The sequence below is a fragment of the Histoplasma capsulatum genome, genomic scaffold, assembly GCF_000149585.1.
Source record: "Histoplasma capsulatum NAm1 scaffold_8 genomic scaffold, whole genome shotgun sequence".
NCBI lineage: Eukaryota > Fungi > Ascomycota > Eurotiomycetes > Onygenales > Ajellomycetaceae > Histoplasma > Histoplasma mississippiense.
The window spans coordinates 246,988-266,019 of record NW_001813975.1 but is presented as its reverse complement, the minus strand read 5'-3'; the positions used below and the strand labels follow the sequence as shown (position 1 = coordinate 266,019).

Sequence of the window (19,032 nt, the reverse complement as noted above, 5' to 3'; positions counted from 1 at the left end):
CTCGAGATTGCTCACATATCTTTCCCGGCATTTACACGAGTGCATCTACATTGGGGAGGAGCCTTCGCCTCGTGGAATGAGTTATCCATGGGCCCAGACCACTCCGGCGACTGAAAAGCCACCACTCTTGGTGGCGACGGCTTCCCCACCTTTGCATTGTCAAGGGATATTGATCCTACGTGCTTGCTGACAATTGAAAACCCGATTCGAGCAAAGTAGTGGAATCTTCGTGGATACATATATACATAAGTTGATATTTCTTCTTTTCCGTGGACTTTATACCACAGGATAAAATAAAGTGTGATCACCCCTCAATCGCTATTCAGTATCAAGCTCAACATGGATCTCATGATATGTTCGATGTGCGGTGCTCAACACGACACACGATCAGCCAAGTCGTGCAAGGTATGCGATGATCCGCGACAATATATCCCTCCAGAAGGGTAAGATTCATTCTTACAAGCATCGTTGAAACCTTTCACGGTATCTTCCTTCATGCGCCCTTCCCATACAGCTAGCTACACGCTATCCGGGAGATCACAAGAAAGAAAGCATCAACAACAATAAACAATCAAATCACATAACTGACACAATAGCTATTTCCTGGCCCTCCCTGGCTGTGAATGCAGGCAATCATGGACAACGCTCCGCGAGCTGCAACGGTCCCAAAAATACCACAACCAGTTCCGCATGAACAAAAATCACTCCGGCCTCATTAGCATCTACACCGTGCCGCAGGTAGCCATTGGCCAGCGTGCCATTCTCTGCTGCACATCCGCCGGCAACGTGCTCTGGGATTGCATCACTTACATCGACGATGAGACCGTCCGCCGCATCAACGAGCTTGGCGGCATCGAGGCAATCGTCATCTCGCATCCGCACTTCTACTCTACCTCCGTTCATTGGGCGGAGACATTTGGTTGTCCCGTCTACACATCCGCTGAGGACCAAGAGTGGCTGATGCGACGGGCTCCGGTAACGAAAACAATCTCTGCTGCACAAAGCAAAGACGGCCCGGAGAAGTTTACTGGAATCGGTTTGTGGGAAGGTAAAGAGCTGAATCTTCTAGGTGGACAGGTGATGGCTGTAAAAGTAGGCGGTCATTTCCCTGGAAGCTCTGTGCTGTTGTGGAAGGAGACGAAGAAGCTGCTTGTGGCGGATAGTGTCATGGTGGTACCCAGCGGAGTGTACCATGTTGACCGACTCCCGGGCACCACGTCTTTCACATTCATGTGGTCGTATCCGAATTTTGTGAGTTTTCTATTTCTATTTGTGCTTTGTTATTCCCTGAAAATTTCCCCTTACCGGCTATGGGAATGGAATCCTGCTTCATTTTATTCTCCCTCCCCTTCTCTATGATTGTATTGGCATTTCCTACTCATGATCATGGCATGCACAAACAATCTACAATCACGCTGTCAGCCGCCGATGATGGAACTGAGGACTTTTATTCTAATTCTTGTTCCTTTTTTCCCCCGCCTTGTGAACAGATCCCACTTCCCCCAGACGACGTATATGGGATCTGGAAAGCGATCGCAGACCTCTCCTTCGACGACACGCATGGAGCCTTTTGGGGACGCGATACGATCGGTCAGAGCAAAAAACGGCTTCTGGAAAGTGCCCAGATCTACGTAAAGTCCACGGGATACGCAGATCATGCGATTCATCAGGTGAAGATCGAGGGATAGCTGGGTGGTCTAACATGCTCTGGCTTGTTGATGTTGTCCTATGTGCTGTTCTTGTGCTGTAAATACATATATACTATGTCGATGTTGTTTGGGGTAGTAATGAGCACATAATATGAGGGTATTTTGAGTATATATATGGATGGTACAGACTGGTGGTTATCTGGTCAGATGAAATGGTAATTTCAAGAGTTATCGTATTTTCCTGCGACGCAAATAAAATGAATTCGCTAGGTATTCTATCGTGGAACGGTGAGATATAGAAAGTAGCAAGGGGGAAAAGGGGAAACAATAGAGAGATCAACCATGACGGACGATACGTATATATGGTACAGAATAACGAGAAAACATTCACAAGTGGTAGCCACCGGTTGTTTCCCCGACCGGGTGGGAACGAAGTTATGTTGCAATAGACACCACAGTTTAGATAGCTCCACCAGTAAGCTCCTCAGCGATCCTCTTCACTCTCTTCTCCCCAAGACTCCAAATGGTCGCGTCAGTCTTTCCAGCATGCACCAGGGACTCTACAGTTGATGGAATGCCCAAGTTCCAGATATTCTCTCCAACATCCTCATCGTTGGTCCATGCAGGATTCTCGCCATCGGGGAACACCCGCTCAATCTCCGCCTTCAATTGCTCCTCGTTGGTGATGAAAGTCCGGGCGTTCATGTACAGAGAGTGGAGATGGTCTGATCTCTGTTGTTTCTTACTCAGTTGCTTCGCAGCGTGTTTCTTGCGGGAGGTCTTGAGGCGTTGCCCCGCTGTGGGATCGGGGAGGATAGACATCTTGCTCGGTTTCATAACTTCAGGAGTCGATTGCTGCATCAGCCGATCATCTTCTCGTGGGCCCTGGACGAGGATCTGCTCCCGTTGCGCTATTTTCGCGCTGCTGCGTTTCGCTCTGAGCTCGTCACTTTTCTGCTTGCGTGCGTACAGCTCGGCTAGACCCTCACGCAAGTTTTTGCGGCGGATGGCAGCCATCCGCCTCTTCCATTCCACGTGGTCCAACTGAGGATCTCCAGGGTGGAGTTTTGGCTCTTTACTTAACGGCTCGGGAGTGGCAGCCTCAGCGTAGGATTGCGTCGGCTTGTCTGGTCGTCGGGCCGGGAATAGCTCACGGGGCACAGGGAGAATACCCTTTACCGGCTGCTTACGAGGATGGAAAGGCTGTATCGGATGAGGAATGTCGATGAAATTCGGCGACTCGGGCCTGACCAGTGGATATGGGGTTGAACTGAAGGCCCGGACCTGTACTTTGGCAGTTCTGCAAGCGCGGCAAAGAGACATTGCCGACTTCGAGGGGGTGGCCATGGATGGCAATTGGCAATCAAGGGAGTGGGAAATACCGTTTATCCCACCTTCCGTAGGACAATCATGCAAGAAGATGCGGATAGAGGCTTGCTTTGGGAGGTTCCAATGGTTTGTGGTATCTCTCGCGCAAATGACAAGATTTGATTCGGAAGTGATTTTTTGATGGTCTGTGCACGCCAGAAGTCTTGGCACACGCTCCAGCAACGAAAAAGAGAAAAATTCCTCGAGAATTAATTTCTGCCATTGACATTCTCACTGGCCCACAGATATTTACAGCCAACCACCCAGAAGGACCCAGATACCCTAGGCTGACGACTGGCAGTTAGCCTTTTTTTTTCATATCCTTCTTCACTATGGGTACAGCTAAGAAGGAAGCTGCTCGCAGAGAGCGGCAGGGTAAGACAGGAGATGGAATGGGCAATGTAAAGACCAAGGGTGAAAACTTCTACAGGTAAACAGCTACCCTCTTCTGCCTGTGGAATGTGATATGCATGTGCTAATGCCAATATAGAAGTGCTAAGAAGGTCAAGACCCTTAATATGTTCAAGGATGGCAAAGCGCAAAGAAATGCCCGCGGTGAAATCACAAAAGCTGCGTCCTATCAATCCCGCGAAATACCAAACGCTAGGATAGAACCCAACAGAAAATGGTTTGGAAATACGAGAGTTATCTCACAAGAGGCCCTGAGCTCATTTCGAGAAGCGGTCGCTGAACGTGCTTCTGATCCTTATCAAGTTCTGCTCAAAACAAATAAGCTGCCAATGAGTTTGATCCGCGATGGATCAAATACTAATGGACTTAAGGAGCACAAAGCTAAGATTGCTGTTGAGTCAGCACCATTCAGCGACACATTCGGACCCAGGTCGCAGCGAAAGCGAGTCAAACTCAGCGTCGGGACGCTCGAAGATCTCGCTGACGAGTCAGTCAGGATGCACAACACCTACTTGGAGCGGTTGGATCAGGCGAGATTATTGAGCGGTAAATCAGGTGAAACTGCTGAAAATGACAATATAGTTCATGATGGGCAACTCACGACTGCAAGAGAGCCTGTTTTCTCTAAAGGTCAGAGTAAGCGGATCTGGAACGAACTGTACAAGGTCATCGACTCGTCCGATGTTGTCATACACGTGCTTGATGCGCGAGATCCGGAGGGCACACGATGCAGGAGTATTGAAAAGTACATCCGTGAGGAAGCACCACACAAGCACCTGATTTTCGTTCTGAATAAGTGCGACTTGGTACCAACCGGCGTTGCTGTAAGTTATAAAATCACAGCACTTCTCCTTCATCTTTCATGATCGCGTAACATGCCATTGCTAAGTCAAGGCTTCTTCCCGTGCATGTTTTCTTGCCACCAATCTATGGAAGTAATTTGTCTGTTACAGCTTTGGTAGATGGACTCTTGCCCGCCGCCTTGGTTTCATTCTGAAATTAGGGCTGACAAGCGATCGTTTTGAGAGCTCTGTCGTATAGGGTTTGCTGTGTTTTGTTTGAGTTGAGTTCTGCTTCCACTTTATTTTGTGGCATAACAGCAGTACTCTTAGTAACATCTCACACATTCATTTTTACATAAATTGCTTCATTGTGATAAGTTTGTTCTTTTTTTTTTTTTTTTTTGAGGATCTATAGCTAATTAATGATTGCAGGCTGCTTGGGTCCGTGCATTATCAAAAGATCATCCCACTCTGGCCTTCCACGCTTCCATCAACAACTCATTCGGCAAAGGCTCCTTAATCCAGCTTCTACGCCAATTTTCATCTTTACATTCGGACCGTAAACAAATATCGGTAGGATTCATTGGATACCCTAACACCGGAAAATCATCCATCATCAATACCCTTCGAAAGAAGAAGGTCTGCACCGTTGCTCCCATTCCCGGAGAAACAAAAGTATGGCAGTACATCACATTGATGAAAAGAATCTATCTAATTGACTGCCCCGGTGTTGTTCCACCGAGCAACAACGATACCGAAGAAGACATCCTCCTACGAGGCGTGGTGCGCGTGGAGAATGTTGAAAATCCGGAACAATATATCCCTGGCGTTCTCAAACGTGTTCAACCACGCCATATCGAACGGACGTATGGGATTAAGATTTCTAATGATGCGATCGATTTCTTGAGTATCCTCGCTAGAAAGGGAGGCAGACTACTCAGAGGTGCCGAACCTGATCTCGATGGAGTAGCCAAGATGGTCATTAATGACTTCCTTCGTGGAAAAATCCCGTGGTATACGCCACCACCCCATTCGAACGATGCAAACGTGGACGAAAAGATTGAAGGGCGTGAGGGACGGCTTGGTGAGATGAGCCGCAAACGGAAGCGTGATGATTCCGAAGTTGCGCCTTCAACAGGCCCATCTGGTGATACGGTGTCGGAGTCGAGCGAATCTAACGTGGACAATGAAGAGTTCGAGGGATTTAGCGAAAGTGATGAGGATTCAGCTAGCGAAGGAGATAATACCACTGAAAGTAGTGCTGCCAAAATGACAGAGAGCGAGTAAGCGCACTAACTATATATCATTCTCCACGAGGTACGCTGCCAGAAGCGTCAGATACCTTTTAACAAGGCGCCTTGAATTTTGTGGCGTCAACCATCAGTCCGCAAAAGTCGCCTTGTGTCCCAAATCGAGTCCCACTATTCAATAACATGCACGGCGCCTCTCACCAGGCAAATGACATCTACCACAAATTCACGATTCGGGTGCTAGGATGTTGCTGTGCCGTCCACCAAACAACAAACCGCTTAAGGATATAGACCATTGGGCATAGAATCAAAGTTGATCCATAGGCTGATGGAGGAAAACCTATCTCTGTCAGATTACTTAATTGCCCCATGTATTCCCAGCTATTCTACGCAGGATTTGCCACAGACCACGTGGGTAATACGGCCTCGTTTTGTATGAGAATAGCGATTTAGAAGAATATCCATATATTGAAGTAACCTCCTGGTTAATTCAAATGGAAGGGTCTATTGCATTCTGATCAGTGATCAGACATGATTGATACATATTCCGAGCGAGATATTTGCCCTAATCCTGTGATCGACTCCAATTAGAGGCAAAAATCGTGCATCTTGTTGACTAAATCCGGCTGGGTGCTTCCCATAATAGAATTCTGCAGTGAACAAAACTTGTTGATGAGCCTATAATCTTATATGTGTAGCCAAGGTCACTGAATCTCCTTATTGAGAATACACAACATCATAGATATTGCTATCTAAGCCATGATAATTCATTACCTGCATATATACATCTGTACAAACATTGGAGCTCGTTGATTGGGTCACGTGAACGCGAAACTTCCAACCTTGGAACTGTTCCAAGGTTGAAGCTCTTCGTTGGAGCTGTAGGTATCAATAAACACTTCAGTGGATGGATGCAGAGAAGATGCAACCGAGGCCAAAATTGGCACTCTTTATATAAAAAAAAATGCAATTAACTTTTTCTTTTTGCTCTCGACAGTTTAAAGGTCGACAGCCTCCCTCATATAATGGCTGACGCTAACACACAACGGAACATGTCCATTGTCCCTTACGGGACAACTCGCGACGTTGTTTTGTAAGGAAGAGCTACATCTCTCATTAGAAGCTCTGAAGGACATCGTTCCCTAAGGAAGCACTTCTATAATACTGGCCGCTCTACTAACAGACATATCTTTCAGACGGCACGATGATTCGGTTGTGGTTTTCGATCATGCTTCACGGTCCCTCGTCCTCCGCCGCGCACCTCCCGACGCCGAAGTAGAGCTAGCCGACTGTCCTTATTGTCACCGCCCAATGCGGGATTCATCCCAGGAAGCTACTCGAGATTCCAAACTTGGAACAAATTCTGTAGCTCAGCCAGGATTCGTGAACCCCGACTACTTTCGCATGCTGAGTTCTAGCATGCACAGTCCCTCTGGCTCAACACGCCCGCCCTCTCCTCGACGACGATTAGTTCAGCCAGCACAGCCGGAGCCTTTGGCTTCTGAAGCTGAAAGTGGACCTGCGCCCCCATTTGCGAATAAAATATCATCCGCCGCCTTCAGTCCGAATTATTTTAAGCGATTTTTTGTTGAGGAGCGAGAACTTGGAAGAGGCGGGAAGGGGGTAGTTTTGCTGGTTAAGCATGTTCTGGATGGTGTTTCGTTGGGATACTATGCTTGTAAACGTGTCCCAGTTGGAGACGATCATGAGTGGCTGAAAAAGGTTTTGATTGAGGTACAATTACTTCAGCATCTTTCGCACCAGAATTTGGTCTCGTACCGACATGTATGGTTGGAGGACGCAAAGCTGAGCAATTTCGGGCCTAGCATTCCTTGTGCTTTTATACTTCAACAGTACTGCAATTCTGGAGATCTCCATGAGTACATATGCGGCCCGAGACAACCTACTGCCACAACCCAGCAATTAAAAGAGCGGATCCGTCGAAGATCAAAAGGCCAACCAGAGCCTCCTTCCAGCACAGGAGGGTTCCGAAAGCTCCAGTTTGATGAAATATATTCCCTTTTCAAAGACATAACTTCAGGGCTACTTTTCCTACATAATAATGGTTTTATCCACCGTGATCTCAAGCCTAGCAACTGCCTTCTCCATGACACAGGACAAGGGCTAAGAGCCCTTGTGAGCGACTTTGGCGAAGTACAGTATGAGCACGCTGTCAGGAATTCTACTGGAAATACAGGAACTATTTCATACTGTGCACCTGAGGTTCTACGCCGTCTGGACCCCGAAGGACCGTTTGGGAATTTTACATTCAAGTCTGACATATTTTCTCTTGGCATGATCCTCTATTTCCTCTGCTTTGCACAATTGCCATACCGTAACGCGGACATCATCGATGAAGATAAGGAAGACCTTGACATACTGCGTGCTGAGATAAGCCAATGGTCAGGCTTCGATGACGCCCGGCGGATGAGACAAGACTTGCCTGAGAAACTATATTCATTTCTAAAAAGGCTCCTATCCGTTGACCCGGATAAACGACCTACTGCAGAAGAAGTCCTTAAGGGAATCCAGGCTGGAGTTGCAGGTGCTAATACTGAAGGTCGTCGCTTCCACAGTCACAGAAACAATGGAACATCGACTGCTGACATTCGTTCAGGCCTCCGCGTTCTTCCTGTGGATACTCCTTCCAACCCATCCTCGACTCCTCGCAGCCCTAGGAGCCCCAATAGGAACGTGTCCACAAATGCAACAGGATTTCCAGGTGGTGTTCCTGTACGCCAACCGTCCTCCTTTCAGTCAGATGCTACAGAATCATCTGCTCATGAGACTGGCTTGCCAAGGGAACGGCACCGATCCCATAGCGTGGATCATGATCTAGTTCTTCGGGCGACAGCTTTATCTTCTACCCCCCGTGCCAGCCAGCCACAACAACGTCAACGCAATAACAACCGCAATAACAGCGATAATACAAGTCGCACGCGTGTCTCGGATCACCTCCTCCTTCCACCTCCCAGCCGACCAAACCGACCCTCAATTTTCACATCCGCCACTATCTATCGCTCAGTAGAAAAGATCATCAGCTTCTCCCTACTTATCGTTAAGGTCCTGTCCATCACACAACCATGCTCACCGCTGGCGGTTAACCCTTGGATCTTATACCCGCTTCTTTGCCTGGCTGCACTGGATTTCGCTGTCGGGCGCCCCTTGGTGCATGCTGCTGCGTTTGTTTTTCATGTTGTTATTGTGATTTGGGCTGTAAGGTCAGACGAGTTATGTATGTGGATGCCAGAGACATCTACTGTTCATGGGATATAATATATATCATTAAAATGAAGCAAGTGAACGTGGATTGTTTATCATGGGAGGAGAGGCGCAGTGATGATCATGTGGAATTGAATGTTTTGCATTTGACGACGGTGCTTAAGTAATGAATCTGTTTATTATTGAATCTATTGACGAGGACAGGGTGAAGATTAGGAATAGCCTTTGTACATACATATATACCCAAACCTTTCCGATTTTTAATCCAGTAGTGGAAATTACACAGTTTGAGGGCGCCAGATGATATTCCATTCTCTACGAGTACCCCGCCCCTGTCGGCGGGTATGAAAAGGTCCCCGTGAGGAGTATTTCAAAAAAAGGCATATCCTCCAGCCGATAAATCGCAGCACATCTACATAAATAATATAACGTAGAATCTACAAGTAAAAATGTAGTGGGTGAAACGAAACCGCCAGGTAGATCCCATAGAGCCCTCATCCGACCTATTTTCGTTTACCCTTCATCCCTTCCCTTCGCCATGGGGCAAGAAAGGGAGGGGAGGGGGGAATAAGCAAAAAATCTGGCAGATCTATAAAATAAGGGGGGACGCAGTCAGAGAGTCCACTTTTTTGTAATTCATTTGATCTTGGAAACATTAAACGTCTTTTATGTGGTCTGAATTGGTAGGGATGTTTGTATTCTTCGTCTTGAATACTGCAAATCAGATCAGGTTGGGAAAAAAGAGAGCGTCATTCGTGTTAGAAATGAGTCTTTCTTTCCCCCGACGTTTCCGTGTTGAGGAGGAGGGTCACGAGTTTTCTTTTTTTCTTTTTTTTTCTTTTTTTTTCTTTTTTTTTTTTTTTTTGGAGCTGTTGAGGAGGGTTAAAGCTTCACTGGCTCCAAAACTCTAGGAATATGGGCATGTAGGTTACTATAGACAAAAAAAAAAACAAACGGAGATGATAGGGTTAAACATGTTTATTTCATTTTACTTCATTTTGGTCGTCATACACGTGCATCAATCGTAAGGAAATTCATAACTACTTACTTCATCCGCGCCGCCAAAAACCGACTGAGTTTCTTGGCTGGCTGTCCATCCTCTTCTAGAGGAATAATCCCATTGGATTCCTCGTCCTCACGCAAGAACCCGCCTTCTTGATGAATCTTGCGGTTCCGAAATTTGTAAAATTCGGTTGCGATTTCTCGTTTATGCAGGCTTTCATCTAATTCATCTGGATCAGGTGGCGTTGCATTTTCGTAGGATACAGTACGTTCGACTAGTTCATCCGCCAATGTCTTGAGTGGTTGGTCTGGATTAGTAATTGGCTGAGAAAAGGGCTTGGGCTGTGAGGGCTTTGCGGGAAATAGTGGGAGTGGCGGGGTATCAATGGAGGGAGCTGACGAGCGAACTGCGGGTGCTGGCAATGTGGGTGTAGACATGAGATTAATTGGTTCGGAGGTTTGGCTTGCACTCTTGAACCGGGACATTTTCTTTGAGGTTGTAGTGTCATTGGTGTCGCATATTTTCTCTCCTTGCGCTCGTTCCACAATAGCGTCTTGAACAACAGGGACAGACGGTGGCTCTATACGGTGCTCCTTAGCTCGTGCTGGAGGTATAGGAGAATTTGGCTGTGGTGCAATGTCAAGCGCGTCCGCAAAGGCAACTTTTTTCTTCTGCTTTGGGGCTTCGCTGTCGGCGTCATTAGGAATGTTCTCCCGAGGAATAGGCGAATCAAGCTCCTTTCTGACATCCGGTGGAAGGACACTCGTATCAGGTCCAACATTTTCCAAACTCCGTGCGTTTAACTTTTTCTCTAATTCCATCATCTGGCGACGATAGTCATCATCGATCATCCTCCGCGTAGACCGACCATATTCATCTTCTTCCTCATCATCCTCATCACTAATCACGTAGTCTTCGTCTTCAATAGAGAATTCACTTCCTGATTCGTCTAGCTCCAGCTCGGCAACAACAGCACCAACCTCCTCAAGGCCATACTGTAACATTTCTCTTCTCAAGGCCGCATCTTCTGGGGATTCATCTATACAGATGTTGGTAGACTCATCGCCATCACCATAACTAATTTCGGGAGCTGAAGAGCGGTTATTATCCACGACCCCAACAGGGGGCGAATTGGTGCTCAAACGCGTAGCAGAATCTGTAGTAGCTCCAATTGAAGGAGCAGTCTTGGCAACTGTTGTTGTGGTATCTAATTTTGTGTTTGAAACAATTCCAGTAGATGGTATCTCGCCAATCCGTGGTGAAATATCAGGCGGGTTAGCGGAGTCTTTCTGACGTGAAAATTCATTTCTGCTCTCGTCGGCGAGCGGTGCTGTATCGTCAGATTTCTCCCTCGGAAGGTCCATGCCTGCTTTCTTTAAAGCTTCCAGGATTCCGGGTGCAGCCTGGTCAGGAGTAGTTGTAGAACTCGAAATGACGCGGTCATCTTCATCAAGTTCTTCAACAATATCGGTAATAGGTAGCCCGTCCTCGTCGACTGCGCCAGGGTGTTGAACTGTGAGGATGGCATCGAGTTTCCTTTCAGCAGCTGAGATGCGCTTCTCCAACACTCCAATATTTTGCTGAACATAGTCCATCCGTCTTGATATAGCATCCACCACCTGCTGCTTTGTTCTCGTCACCCTCTGTTTCACGCCTAGTAATACCTCAATCTCGTGTTCGTTGACTAGGGATCCGCCAAATTCTCGTCCAATCCTGAGGAAATCTTCATTTTTGCTGTTTTCTTCCAGTGCCGAGATATCATTCTTCAACTCATCGTACTCCGCATCCCACATTCGCCAATTGTATAGGGATTTTCTGAGCTCCAGGATGCTCTCCTCGAGTTGCAGCCGCTGGCGCTCAAGACCGGCGAGGTTATCTGTTGGTTGTGCCATTGTAAATAGAGGATTCAGCGCCTCTATCCAGCCAAAGGAGTAGTATAGTAGCGCTGAGATATCTGTCCATCGGTATTGTACAGATGTGTGATGTGTGATGTTGGAGTGGAAGAAAATCACGGCGGGAGCTGCCAGGCTAACTTAATTCCTATTGGTGGCGCGGGCTCTTAGCCTGACCTCATCATCAAAAATTATTAGTTAACAGGCAGGGACTCAAATCATAAACAACCCGACACAAAACACACCTGGTAGCTGGGATCCCTACCTGCAAACCCCCCAAAACACCTCAAAGTTGCCTCCTGGATCTCGTCATTCACCTGCAGTATGTCGTTCCAGTCCAATGGCACACGGAACCGCGGTGAAGAAGATGGTGAGCCCCTCCACCAGCACTTGCGCAGCCTCAACCTACAGGCACGTCCAGCCAGAGCTAACATGTCTGAGCATGCAACCGATCCAGAGGTCTGTCCTGTGTGCAAGTCATCACGGTACCTCAATCCAGATATGCGTTTCCTTATAAACCCGGAATGTTACCATAAAATGTGCGAGTCATGCGTGGATCGCATCTTCTCGTCAGGCCCAGCCCCATGCCCAGTTGCCGGATGCAATAAAACGCTTAGGAAGAACCGGTTTCGGAAACAAACCTTTGAGGATATTGGCGTAGAGAGGGAGGTTGATGTAAGGAAAAGGGTCATGCAGATGTATGTTAAGGTAGTCTAATTCTGGGGATTCCCCCGCTCGTCTATTTGCATTAGCTTACAGAAATTTCTGGCAGATTGAATCGCCGCGAGGATGAATTTGACAACAAGCTAGCCTACGACAACTTTCTTGAACAGCGCGAGGATATAATAACCAACCTGGTCTCCGGCATCGACGTCGCAAAAACGGAAGCCCAACTCTCCCAATACGCCGCAGCGAACTCAAAATCTATCCGCCGCAACCAAGCGCTCGAATCCCAAGAATCCGCCGCTTTCCTGCAACATCAGTCCCTCGAACAAGAGCAAATACGATTACGCCGTGAAGCAGCACGGCAGGACTACGATAACGAAAGACGTGCCATCCTCTCCGGACGAGAAGACGTCCTCAACCGCCTAGCAACAGGCACCGTAGAAGATGCAGAAGCCATCGCAAAAGAGGGCAGGCAGGGCATGCTCAAGAAATCCTCGGCCCGGCGCAGCGAAGAGGAGCGCCTCAAACGAAAACAAACAGCTCTCCTAGCCGAATCTAAACGTGCCCAGGCTCTAGCAGATGCAGCCGACAAGGGCATCGCACCGGCCTTTGATTCAGACCTCGTCAAAGGCCTGCGGAAGATCAAGACGCCAGAGCCGGAAAAGCCATACGACCCTTTTTGTGGGATCAGGCTCGACGGCCGCGATTATTATCAGCTTCAAGACAATTACCCGTCTACGTATCTTGATCCCATCAAGGATAATGCCCAGATGCTTGCAGGCGGGTATGACTTGAGGGAGTACTACGCGCGCACATTGCTGGAAGCATTTGCTGGGCTGGGATGTTTCATCGATGAAGAAATTGCCGCGAGAAACGCTTCGGCGAACCCGTCGCCGACGGGACTTGCGGCGTCAGCTGCGGCGAGTACGCCCATTCCAGTTGATGAGGAAATGTTATGACCACGTCCTTGTCCATTCGGGTTACTGTTTCCATTTCCTAGCCAGCTTTGTCATCCTTGTATATCGCCTACCGGACCTTGGCGCTCTCGTCTCTCGTTTTTTCTCTTTTTTCAACCGAGCATCATTATCATACCATAGCGACGGAGTTTATGGAAGTTCGTTTGGTTTGGGCTTTATGGAAAAAATCTTTTTACGCTCATGGAATAATCATGCACTGGATGCAAATCAGATACGATTAGTAGTAGTTGGGAAGGGAGTTCCTTTCCAGCGGTGGTGTCTATGCTTTGCGATAATTTAGTGTTGCCATAGTATTAAATCGCCTACGACGAAAATCTTCAGCACTAAAGCCTCAAGTATATGGAATAATCCAAAGGAATCATAAAGGAACATGGAGGCGTTGAAAAATGGCTGGAAAAATATCAACATTTTAAATCTAAAAGCAAGCAAGCAATGTCAAAAACTATATAATAAACTGGAATAGACAATACAATTCGCCCCTGAAATCCCACACAAGTCGCACCTGGATGCAATTAAATGAAAAAGGAGCACACTGTCAAAAAAGTGCGCAATAGGGAAGACAAAAATGGAGACTGACGGCAACGTATAGTAACCTCAAAAAGACGGAAGGGAATTGTCACTTCTTCCAACCCCAAACCAAGAGATTGTGCATATGCGACCAAGAAATAGAATGACGAACCATTCTCACCAGCTCTAGAAACCTTCACCATCGGCTAAATGGTGAGCAAAACCGCTAGGAACGACCAAACAGATAACGGAATTGTTGTTCAAACACGAGAACTCAAGCGGACATTCACTCAATCTAATAATCAAGTCAGTCAAAACGCGAGTTCAATCACGTAAGAAGCCCCTGAAATATAAAACACCCCAAAAAGACACCAATTCCTAGGCACGGGGACATCCACCAAGTTGGCTTTTAAAAACAAAAAGCAACAGGTCAGTCTGAAACCCAATGCCGGAAGAAAATATGCAAAAGGAGAAGATTATACAGTTGGGATCAGTTTGTAATGGCGGTGGCGGTGGTAGCGTTGGCGGATATAATTACTAATTGGCGCTTGTAACGGTCAAGAAATGAAAACACTGAAACAGACAACTCAAGAAGAAGTTAATGAAAAACTGGCCAGGTGTTGAAAAGCTCCTCAAAATGCAAAAGCAAGAAACGCACAGCACGCTCGGCGGGTATATATATGATCACGAGAGCTCTTTTCGGTAATGGATACGTTAGGAAGAAGACTTCCCGGCTTTTCTGGAGAAACTCCGTCCGGTCACATCACCAGTGCTCTCAAACCCTTCCCACGGAAGTTCGTCATAATCACTACCGCCTTCACTGTCATGAGCCCTGGTGGCGTCTTTATCCTTGGGATCGTTTCGCCCAAGACGGTCGGTATAATTACTAGCACCTTTTCCCGTGACCCGGCCAAGGCCAATAGACTGCAATGTAACATCCACCTCATCTTGCGTCATCTCATGGCTATTTTCCTTCTGGCCCTCTAGAACATCATAGAGAGCATAAACCTGATCAGACTTCATATCGATTTCCCTTAAAATAGCCTCGATTGTATGGAGTATAGACTTTCGTTGCTTCTTACCAAGCGACGCATCATGTTTGTTCAATGCTGTCTGTTGAAGAGCAAGTCGCATTTTCAGATGTGCCAGCTCGTCTTCTAACAATTTTAGAACGGCAGCAAGAGCCACAGCTGGTGGCTGTGACGGACGGAGGGTAGGCTCTTCATTATATGGCGATGGATCTGGCATGCGATCGGAGACAGGGGTGGGTTTAGAGACCTTAATGGAGTCATGTCCTTCTTCACCACTATGATCATGGGTGGAATTCTTGTTCATGACACTTTTGCAAACTGAGCAGTTCTTCCCATCATGCTGCGCGACATCATCCAAAACCCGCTGGGCAGCTTCTGACAACTTGAGTGGTTCTCCAGGTTTAGCGGTAACACCATGCATCGTAATATCAGGGAGAATGAACGCTGATGTCATCTCCTCTGTCCTTTTCTGTCGGCGTCTGGTGTCAATGCGCTGCGACAAATCTCTGGTGGTATTCGCAGCCGCCCCTTGCTCCGTGATGTCAACACCAGGCACTTCAACTGTCACCGTGCGCCCGTCTCTAGATACAGCATTCTTCAGTAATGACTTCAGTGGTGCGCTTTGCTTAAAGTTCCCAGACGTTCTGAGCGTGAGATTGTTAATTTTGCTTTGTTCAGTAAAGTCACGGTTGAGGCGGTTATTACGGGCAACCCTTTCTTCCTCCAGTGTTTTGCGAAGTTGGGCTATCTCATTGGTCTGTATTATTCATTATCGTTAGTGGGACTTCATTGAGATTTAGAACCGGGGAAGCCTACGTCAATGAAGCTAAGAAATGTTAAATCGTTGGCTGGTCCATTGCGGTAACGGAAATCTCTTGTTTCCGTCCCCATTTCTCCCTCCGACAGCTCGATATCTTCGGAATATTCAACAATAGGTTTCTTGGTACGCTGTTTGCTGGTGTTAGGAAGCTTCTTTTCGGTGGTATTTGCTCGTGTCTTCGTATGTCTAGTGGGCTGCTGCGCACTAAGATGGGACAGGTCGAGAGAGAATAGCTCGTCATATTCAGTCTGCTTCTGTTGCCGGGTAGAGGATTCCTTCGAACCATACAGCACATGAGATTGCACACGATTCCCGTGAATGTTATGTGAGTTTTGCCTTTGTGCATCAACAGCATTTTTGCGGACTGAAGCATCAGCGTCCAGACTTTCAACACCTCGCGCTGGCCGTGTTCGATTAGTTTCCGTTGTTTCGATTTGGTCTCTGGTGGCGATGCCTCGACCAATTGTCTTGGAATCGTGAGTCTGCTTATGTCGTTTGCCATACGTTGCTTCGGGGTACTCAGTCAGCGATTCAAGTTGAATCTTCAGTTCATCGTTCTCCTGTCCCAACACGTCGTTTTCCATCTTCAGTTCCTGCAAATTGAGATAAGCCACGCCTAACTGGGTCCGGGCTGAGTCGCGTTCTTGTATCAAGTGCTGAATTCTAGTCTCATGGCTGGAAATTTTGCGGGTAAAGATATCTAACCGATTCTGAAGTGCCGAATTGGCTGCTTCCAATCCTAGATAGACCGAGTTATAAGCCAGGTTGTTACGCTTGCGCGCAGATCAATATATATATGTACTCACTACTCCTTTGAATAGAATGGTTGCCATTTCTTCTTCCATCATTAATATCTTCATCACCGCCATACATTCTCAAGGTTTTATCTTGCTTCTGCCAGCGAGTGTTTTCACTCTTCAATATCATATTCTCTTCTTCAATTTCTTCAAGTCTACGTTCCATATCGGATTTGTCCATCTGCAGGGCTTCAAGTTTCTCTTGAAGCAATTTCAAGGAAATAAAAATGGCCTTTTCGTCATCCGGAACGGGGATAGAGTCAAGAGGGAAATGTTCATGGCGCTGGCGATGAGCTGTTCCTACAGCGGGAGGTGAAGTGAAGCGTGTCGTTCGCGATCGTCCCTTCGGCGTTCCATCTTCATAAATCCCGGATACGAGATCAGAGAGATTCGGTATATCAGGAAGAGCAAATGACTGGTGAGTAAGATTGTCCGCAGTGGCACTATTGTCGGCGGTCTTCGCAGCCGGTTGTCTTCTAAGCTCTCCACGATCTACGTCTGCATCATGATGCTTGAGGTAAGGTTTGCCAGCTGCTTTGTTGACGGCATCCACGACTTTAGCACCCTGTCGAGTGTTGCCGAAACGAGTATTTCTCGTAGTAGATGTGATATTTGCCGGTCGTTCATCGCTAACGTATGACCCATCGTACGCTTCACTGGCTTTCGCGTGCATGTCGGACAGAGTACGCCGCTGGCTCCCGCCCTTATTCCTTGCGTCTTGAGGGAGGTTATTATTTTTCAAAGCGAGACTGGCGCGTCGTATCTGGGCATCTTTGCGAAGGCTATCGCTCGCTGACAATCCCCTATTTGGGATTGGGCGCAGAGCAGCTCTGTGGGGAGAATTGCTAAAACGATCTCCCCTAACCAGTGGTGATGCAGAGTATCGACTGTCGTCAACGCTCATGATCGAATCCCTCGAGTCATCTAACCGTTGCAAGGGTTTCTTGCCTCCCCGTCCCATTTCTATAGAGATATCATCTTCCTCCTCTGAGCTGGATGCGTCGGAGAAGTCTGGAAAAGCCCGGTGAAGAGCTGACGTGTCGATGGCGAAGTCTGGTTCTGCTTCCGGATATGCCTGCACGTCGCGTGGCTTTGCACGATTTGGTAGGCGCTGGCGGTGGCTATTGTCTAGCTGTCTCGTTGATACGAGAGCTTCATGATCTGGATCAAAATCAGACGTCGTCAGGTCTCGCGATGCGTGGCTGTCCGCCATAACATCAGAGGTATTTGTGTGGTCGGCTGGCGACATGAAGCCGATATTCTGAATTATACGCGAGAAGTTCTGAATAGTGACAATCGTCAATCATCGTATTCAGAATAATGTCATTCAGAAAAGGGGGCAAAAAACAAAAAGAGCATATTCCACATCGTTGGTGGAGGGGTTTGTCAAAGTACCTTTTTGTACAAGAGATTATTGTCGCCGTCGGGGGGGGCTTGTTATCGCGACAGCAAACAGGTCAACTCGAAGTGAATGCGGACATGAAACTGATAAAAGAAAACAAAACAATAACTCCGTTAAAAAGTAAGCTCCTGCAAGGTCAGTAACGGCCCAATGGTGCGGACGGGTCTGGGTATCGCGGGCGTTGAGAGTCGATATTGCTTCATGCCGTTTTGGGTGGTTTGTTTACATTCTTATTCGGGACTAGCGCCCACCGTCACCGCAACTTACCTGGTTTTCATCCATCTACAGCGTATGCTGCCCTCTCATGGGTTTAACAACCTCAATGGACACCCTGAAGAAGCCGGGAGGGACAATAGCAGAGATTCCCAGGCAAGCTGGTAGTTTACGTTCAATACCAATTTCGTGCGGGGAGAACTGCTCAGTGGCCGTACATCGTTCGAAACGTTGGATGCGCCGAAACAGAATATGGATTGGCAAGGAAGTTTGGCTCGATTCTCATGATAATGGAACAAAAACCGCCATATCAAAACACCAAGAGGACCATCCTTATTACAAGTCAGAACCGGCCTTCCCTCTGAGCTCGGAACGAACAAACGTGGACTTTCGCCAGCGGTAAGAATCAGATGAGATGTGGCCAGTGCAATGCGATAAGAGCTGGTGGAAGGAGGTGGGAAGGACTGTCTATGACACGGCGACAGTCAACTCCCAGAAGTCTGGTCTCTTAGGCGTCAACGAAGTTACATGCCCCCTTCATGGGAGATACTGGGAATAGAAAATATCTTAACTACAATTTAGCACCTTTGTGTGAAAGAATCACGGTTATTATGTGTGGAATATATAGCATTACTCCAGCCAATATTGGGGTCGCTAAATAGCTGATTCCTGTAACGGAATCCACCAAAAATTTTCTACAAATCTTGGAAGACATCTTGATCCGATATTTTTCCCTTCGACAATAAATCAATTCCATTTCTACCCCCTGGAAATTATGCCCATTATGTTGAATTGCTGTGTGATCGGCCTCAAGATTAGAGTTGCCAAAAACCTCCCGGTTGCGAAGCCGTATACAGCCGATCCTCCTCCATTCGTGAAGTCCGAGGCTCAAACTCCAACTCGCTTTTTATTTTTGCATCTTTAAACTCAAACGCCTAGTTCTCTTATGTATGTCAATCCGCTCGCCATCTAGATTCTACAAAAACAGACTCCTGGCCTGCTATGCAAAACCACTCCAGGCCTCTAATAACGTTCCCCAGAA

The 19,032-nt window shown here is 47.3% G+C and overlaps 7 protein-coding genes across 7 annotated transcripts; 4 read left to right on the top strand and 3 right to left on the bottom strand.

Annotated features, from left to right (window-relative positions):
* Window positions 1-339: 339 nt before the first annotated feature.
* Window positions 340-1,688, top strand: HCAG_07078 (conserved hypothetical protein; the record flags this gene model as incomplete). The annotated part of the gene is made up of 4 exons (XM_001537606.1): window positions 340-443; window positions 597-1,048; window positions 1,097-1,251; window positions 1,491-1,688. 4 exons carry the CDS (start codon window positions 340-342, stop codon window positions 1,686-1,688), a joined length of 909 nt encoding a protein of 302 aa, XP_001537656.1.
* A 420-nt stretch (window positions 1,689-2,108) lies between these two features.
* On the bottom strand, window positions 2,109-3,061 carry HCAG_07077 (predicted protein; the record flags this gene model as incomplete). Its single annotated transcript, XM_001537605.1, has 2 exons — window positions 2,109-2,933; window positions 3,044-3,061. The coding sequence occupies 2 exons, from the start codon at window positions 3,059-3,061 to the stop codon at window positions 2,109-2,111; spliced, it is 843 nt and encodes a 280-aa protein (XP_001537655.1).
* Window positions 3,062-3,349: 288 nt separating this feature from the next.
* Window positions 3,350-5,642, top strand: HCAG_07076 (nucleolar GTP-binding protein 2; the record flags this gene model as incomplete). Its single annotated transcript, XM_001537604.1, has 4 exons — window positions 3,350-3,447; window positions 3,508-4,252; window positions 4,643-5,493; window positions 5,540-5,642. The coding sequence occupies 4 exons, from the start codon at window positions 3,350-3,352 to the stop codon at window positions 5,640-5,642; spliced, it is 1,797 nt and encodes a 598-aa protein (XP_001537654.1).
* Window positions 5,643-6,485: 843 nt separating this feature from the next.
* On the top strand, window positions 6,486-8,891 carry HCAG_07075 (conserved hypothetical protein; the record flags this gene model as incomplete). Its single annotated transcript, XM_001537603.1, has 3 exons — window positions 6,486-6,553; window positions 6,657-8,695; window positions 8,887-8,891. 3 exons carry the CDS (start codon window positions 6,486-6,488, stop codon window positions 8,889-8,891), a joined length of 2,112 nt encoding a protein of 703 aa, XP_001537653.1.
* Window positions 8,892-9,564: 673 nt separating this feature from the next.
* HCAG_07074 (predicted protein) lies at window positions 9,565-11,577 on the bottom strand (the record flags this gene model as incomplete). The annotated part of the gene is made up of 2 exons (XM_001537602.1): window positions 9,565-9,613; window positions 9,731-11,577. 2 exons carry the CDS (start codon window positions 11,575-11,577, stop codon window positions 9,565-9,567), a joined length of 1,896 nt encoding a protein of 631 aa, XP_001537652.1.
* Window positions 11,578-11,901: 324 nt separating this feature from the next.
* Window positions 11,902-13,202, top strand: HCAG_07073 (conserved hypothetical protein; the record flags this gene model as incomplete). The annotated part of the gene is made up of 3 exons (XM_001537601.1): window positions 11,902-11,947; window positions 12,035-12,275; window positions 12,350-13,202. The coding sequence occupies 3 exons, from the start codon at window positions 11,902-11,904 to the stop codon at window positions 13,200-13,202; spliced, it is 1,140 nt and encodes a 379-aa protein (XP_001537651.1).
* A 1,239-nt stretch (window positions 13,203-14,441) lies between these two features.
* Window positions 14,442-18,059, bottom strand: HCAG_07072 (predicted protein; the record flags this gene model as incomplete). The annotated part of the gene is made up of 4 exons (XM_001537600.1): window positions 14,442-15,515; window positions 15,575-16,317; window positions 16,385-17,657; window positions 18,045-18,059. 4 exons carry the CDS (start codon window positions 18,057-18,059, stop codon window positions 14,442-14,444), a joined length of 3,105 nt encoding a protein of 1,034 aa, XP_001537650.1.
* Between the last annotated feature and the right edge of the window lie 973 nt (window positions 18,060-19,032).